This window comes from Geospiza fortis, unplaced genomic scaffold, assembly GCF_000277835.1.
Source record: "Geospiza fortis unplaced genomic scaffold, GeoFor_1.0 scaffold130, whole genome shotgun sequence".
NCBI lineage: Eukaryota > Metazoa > Chordata > Aves > Passeriformes > Thraupidae > Geospiza > Geospiza fortis.
The window spans coordinates 3,503,436-3,509,375 of record NW_005054300.1 but is presented as its reverse complement, the minus strand read 5'-3'; the positions used below and the strand labels follow the sequence as shown (position 1 = coordinate 3,509,375).

The following is a 5,940-nucleotide window of genomic DNA, read 5'->3' as shown; positions in this document are numbered from 1 at the left end:
TGAAAGACAGTTTAAATATTTGATTCAGCTGATGCATCAACAACCTGCTGTGTTTAGAACAGCTCTAATTTATTTCCCACTGTTTGCCTTTATTTTATGGTACTGGTATTTGCTTTAATGTGAAGTCGTTTTCTCCAGATGTTAATAAGATGGTATTAATGTTTCCACAACATTTTTCCTGCTAACGTTTATGTAGAGCTTGCCATCTGATAGTGTGGAATCAAGCCATTTTAAAATATCGGTAATAATTTTCTAATTAAAATTAGAGGCTCAGAAGTGTTTTCCTCCCTGTAAAAATTGAGGTCATGCACTTTCCTGTGCTTGGGGAAAATTATGTTTTCACTGACTGAATGAATGTCTCTTACTGTACAAATTGGGAGTGTGCTATATGAAATGGTGTCAGTGTTTGCCCATGTGCATGTGAACTATACTCAGCTGCCAGCAGCTGATCCAGGAAGGCATTCTGTGTTTCCAGGGAGATGATGCTCTCATTCATAGCACTGCAAGATGCCAGGTAATGAGCCTTAAATCTCAGGAATGCTCTGTTTACTTTTGGAGAGAGGATTCCACATGGGGTGAGAGAAGTAGTAGACAGCAAATGGCCCAGGAAAGCCTGGTGTGGCTGCCTGAAGTTCCTACATCCAACCAAAACCAACTTTGGTACATAGATTTTTTCTTTCTTGCTTGGCTTTCTGAAATTATCCAGATAAAATGAAAAAAAAAGAAAAGAATAGTTCAAATCAGTAAATGAGTTGTCACAGAAAATGAAACTGAAATACTAAAACCCATCCTAATTCTATCGGATTTTATACTCTTGAGTGGTGTTCTGAATAAATCTGATAGGAGTCACTGCTGTATGACCTCATTCTTAAATGATGTTCACTTTCACTTTTCCATTAACACTTTCCTTCCATTTTTCTGTTTAGATCATGCTTCTTAGTGATCCAGAGATTGAGAGCAGCATCCTCATCAGCTCTGATGAAGGAGCTACCTATCAGAAGTACCGTTTGAACTTCTATATCCAGAGCTTGCTCTTCCACCCCAAGCAGGAGGAGTGGATCTTGGCCTACAGTCTGGATCAAAAGGTAAGCAATTGATTTAATGTTTCAATGATTTTGAGCCAGGGGTTGAAGGGGATATTGTCTAGAACTGCTCCCTCTCAGAGATGATGAAGAATTTATAGAGTGCTTTGCTGTTCTCACTTTGCAGGTTTAAATGTGCTCAAAAGCCATGCAGTGACCCCAAAGCCAGTTTGTTAAAAAGAGCTGAGTATTAGAGTGATCATGATGGGTGTGGAAACTTCAGTAGTGGTGATACTATGAAAGATGAAAAGAATTAGAGATTTGACATGACATATGGAGCTGTTCTAAAAATCTATTGATTCGTAGGCACTGATTTCTGCGCTGTCTCTGAGGATGGAGCACTCAGGCTGAGCTGGTCTGTAACAGCTGGCTGTTGAGCCTTGAGGGGTGCTCATTCTGCTTGCAAACTGGAGGTCAGGGAGCAGCAACAGATGACAAACTCCTCTGTGCCACTCTTCAGCCTCTTTGCAGTGCCCTCTGTGAGTGAGACATCGCCAGTCTGTTACTTTGTCCTTAGCAGGTTTGTTCTTACATAGCACTCATCTGTTTGAAAGGTGCTGAGCAGGTGCAGTGTGGTAGCAAAGTTCTGTGGTGAGGAAATGTGTGCTTCACACCTGGAGCAGCAGTCCCCACTACAGCCCAAAGCTGAGACAAAGCTGAGGTCAAGTTACAGATTCTACAAAGTTTTAAACTTGCCAAGCTTTTATCTTTCCCCTCTTATATTTCTGTCATCCCAAGACTCTGGAAAGCAAAAACATGCTGAATAGCAACTCAGTTTTCCTCATTGTGGTGGGCTGACCCTGGCTAGATGCCAGGTGTCCATCAAGGCCACTCGGTCACTCTCCTCCTCAGCTGGACGGGGGCAAAAATTATAATGAAAGATCTGTGGGTCAAAATAAAGGCAGGGAGATCACTCAGCAATTACCATCATGGGAAAATCACACTCAGCTGGGGAAATTAATTGAATTTATTACCTATCAATACTCTACTGTACTTTATCCCTTTATACCCTACTCTTTCAAATAAGAATAGAGTAATGAGAAATAAAAACTAATCTTAAAATACCTTTCTACTACTCCTCCCTTCTTCCTGGGCTCAACTTTGCTCACAATTTTCTCTTTTTTCTGCATCCCAGCAGCAGCGTGGGACAGGATATGGGGGCTGTGGTCAGTTCATCACGTCTCTGCCTCTTCTTCCTCCTCAGGGGAGGACTCCTCACGCCCTTTCCCTGCTCCAGCATGGTGTCCCTCCCACAGGAGACAGCTCTCCACACACTTTTCCAATGTCCTTTCCACAGGCTGCAGTTCTTCATGAATTGCCCCAGTGTGCATCTTTTCATAGGATGAAGGCTTCAGGACCAGACTCTTCCAGTATAGGTCCCCTGTGGGCTCATCTTCACCTGTCCTGCCATGGGTCAAGGGATCAGCCTGCTTCACCATGGCCTTCACTGTGAGCTGCAGGGGAATCTCTGCTCCGGCACCTGGGACACTCCTCCCCTCCTTTTTCACGGACCTTGGTATCTGCAGCACTGTTTCTCTCACATAGTCTCACTCCTCTCGGGCTGAAGCTGTCAATTTGTTTCTTCCCTCACTTCATGAATAAGTTATCTCAGAAGTGCTACCACTGTCACTGATGGGTGTGACCTGGGCCAGCAGTGGGTCCATCTCAGAGCTGGCTGGTGTTTACTTTCTTGGACAGCTTCTTGCAGCTCTTCATGGAAGCCACCCCTGTTGCCCTCTCCCTGCTATGAAAACCTTTCTGCACAAACCAAACACATGTGTTAACCTGCCGGATGTGGGGGTGTGTTCTGGGTGGGATTTTCAATTTCTGCAGTTATTCTTGAAGATTTCTAAACTAGTCAGTCTCACATCCCAGCTATAGGAATAATATAGCTAAAATGCTGTGCCTCTCTATTTGAGAATTTCCTTTGGAAGGCTAGTGCAAGTTTTTACCAAACTAGTTACTGAGAATATAATCAAATAATTTCCTATTGCTTTGCTTCCCACTTGCTAGAAGAATGCTGTGGCAGGCACTAGGTGTTTTGCTGCTGTGCTACTAATGATTCTTGAGTGACATTTGCAAGAACAAAGCTATTGTAAACACACTCCTTTCATAGTATCAAGTCTTTACTGTATGAAGGAGTTAGTCAAATGTCGAATATTTTTCTGCACTCAGAGGATCAGTGTAACAGGGATTTTGATACAGGAAAGACCAATCTATTTATTTGATGTCACAAAATGTCTTGATGCTACTTTTAAACTGGAGGTAATAATTTTGCATGATCCTGGTGTTTATATAGACAGGCTTGGAAGAAACAGGCATCTGATGAGGTAGTCCTGTATGTGAGAAGCCAGATGAGACATCCTGAGCATGCCTTTGCAAAGAGATCCATCTGCAGTGTGTGCTGAGCATCTGCTGTTGAGATGAAGCACTGTACTTCTACTTGCAGGGCTTTGTAATCTTTTTGTGATGTTAGTCATTGGAAGGAGAAATCAAAATACAAGGGAGGCACATGATTGACTATGAGGTGGTACTAATGCTCCCCTGATCCAGTACAGCAATAGCAGGCCAGGAGGATTTTGCTTCTGCTCCTTCAAACAAATACATCTGTGTGCACACCTCAGCTGCTGTCTTCTGCCCAGGAAAAAGACAAGAAAAATTAAATGAGCCAGGAACACCCTGAAGATGCTTGCATTTCATCCCAGAAACCAAATAAAATTGTTTGAAGTGTAAGAGCAAAGATGAGTCAGTCTGTAGCTTGTTGGTCGAGTGGAAATGGAGCAATGCCAAGTCCAGGCTTTTCCTTTATGCCTGCCTTTGCATTCAAGGCCACTTATGCTTTCCTTCACTGGTCAGAAGGATGGTGTGAAGTGCAGGTTCAATGTGGGACCTAGAATGGAGCCATGGAGCAGTGCTTTTCCCAGTTGAAATGTTTGCTTAACACAACTGAGGTATAGATTGTGCTGAGCCATGTCTTGGGTTAGTAAGAGCTGTGAAAGAGCTGTCACTCTGAGTCAGGATCACCAGCTTCACTGGAGTCATGGCTGATGCTGAGGTAATGGGCAGTGCTCTTGGCGTGTGACAGCAGTGCCATGGGAAATACCCAGCTGAAGTCTTCTGAGAGGCCAGTGTAATGCATTCCTGCAGGTCTGGAAGCAGGGGCACTGCCACAGTCGAGTGGGAACCAGAGTCAGCCCTGTCCTTCTCCCAGGTTAGGCCAATGCAAGAATAAAGAGTCTTTTAGGATTTAAGTCCCATATACTTGAGAATATTCATCATGTCTTTTGCATCTTCATAAGATTGTTGTGGTTGTTCTCCTTTTTCTCTAGAAACCAAATCTGGATCTCATAGCTTCCCACTCTACTGTGCCTTCTCTCCTGGATGTGGTTATGGGATCATGCCAATGGCAATGACCATTTCATCTCTCTGCTGCTCACCAGAAAAGAGAGATCAAGAGCTTCTAAAATAAGTGTCTAGAGAGGCTGCAGTGGTGCTCACAGCTGTGAGGAGGCTATCCAAAGGATGCCACGCTGGCAGGGGCTAATTGTCCAACTGCAGCCTAGTTCTGCTCGTGCTCCTCTGCCCTTTGTTTTTGTGCTCATTTTCCTGCAAAGCAGCATGAAGGTGCCTGGTACAAAACAGGTGGAGCTGTATCAAATAGTTCTTGCTTTCTCAGTTCATATGTCCATTTTTTGGGGATAAAACTGCTCTGAAATACTTCCGATTTGATGCATGAGAGGGCAATAAAATAGAAAGTTTATCATTAGCCTGCAACCTGTGGGTAATATTCATCCACTGATACTGTGACAAAGAAGGTGACTTGCTGTATGCTCTGTAGTACATCCAGTGCTACAGTGGGACACCATATTTTCCCACCTCTCTGTTTTAGAAGTGTTTGACCCTTAAATTCTATTTTAATGACTTCTTTAGGGACAGATTTAAAAATACAAATGTTATTCTGAAAACAAATCAAGTACATATAATTGACTCCCAGCAGCAGAAACTGTTAAGGGAAGATCTAATCCATCCTCTTGTAACTATAAATGTGTAAACAAGTTGGAAAAATTAATTTCATATTTTAGATTAAAATAAGTATTTCAGATTAATATTTTTCTTATTAGTTTTCTTTCAATTAAAAATAATAAAAGGTAGTGTTTTAAGCAAGCTGTAGTCAACTTGGAAATTAATGAGAATGATGAACCTGCAAATCCATTTTGCTTAGTATGTTGTTCCACACAGTAAAATGAAATTAAATAGGGACAGTTCATATCCCTACAAATAATGAATTTGGCAACTGCCTAGATCAAAAGATTTTTGAATTGTTTTGTTTATGAAAATAGAAAACGATATGAAAGTTTTGGAATGAAATACAAATAGTCAATGTTTTGGATCTTCCCATTAAATAGTTTTCCTCTTAGGTCTTCTGACCTTCAGTTCCATGGCTGTGATTCAAGCCTTTTTTTTAATGACTGTTTTAACCTAAGCATCCCTCCTTGTTTTTAGCTAATTTCTCCACAGTTGACAACATTGTTAGGGTATTTATCTAGTTGATTAAAGAAATGACTAACCAGCTAAAAAAACCCAACACATTTTGAATGCCTTCTTAACAGAATTATTGTCTCTTCCAAGTTGGTGTTTTAAAAAGCCTATTCCATATTCTACAACCTTCTTTAAGAGGAGGAGCCCATCTCTTCTCCAAAGAACTGTTCCTTGAAATATGGCTTCATATTGAGAAAGCCAAAGACTTTGTGTATTACCACTTCCATCAAGTGAAATAATTGAATATAAAAACAGTTCAGTCACCAGTTCTTTTATTACCACTCCCACGTAGGTATTGTCCTGCTTTTTCCTGGTTAGG

At 41.7% G+C, this 5,940-nt stretch overlaps 1 protein-coding gene across 1 annotated transcript in view; it reads left to right on the top strand.

Moving 5' to 3' along the window:
- Positions 1–5,940, top strand: part of SORCS3 (sortilin related VPS10 domain containing receptor 3) — a 180,806-nt gene that overhangs the window by 60,219 nt on the left and 114,647 nt on the right. The window contains exon 4 of the mRNA XM_005416385.2: positions 927–1,085. Coding sequence (XP_005416442.2) covers positions 927–1,085 — 159 coding nt within the window. The remainder of the gene's footprint in view (positions 1–926; positions 1,086–5,940) is intronic.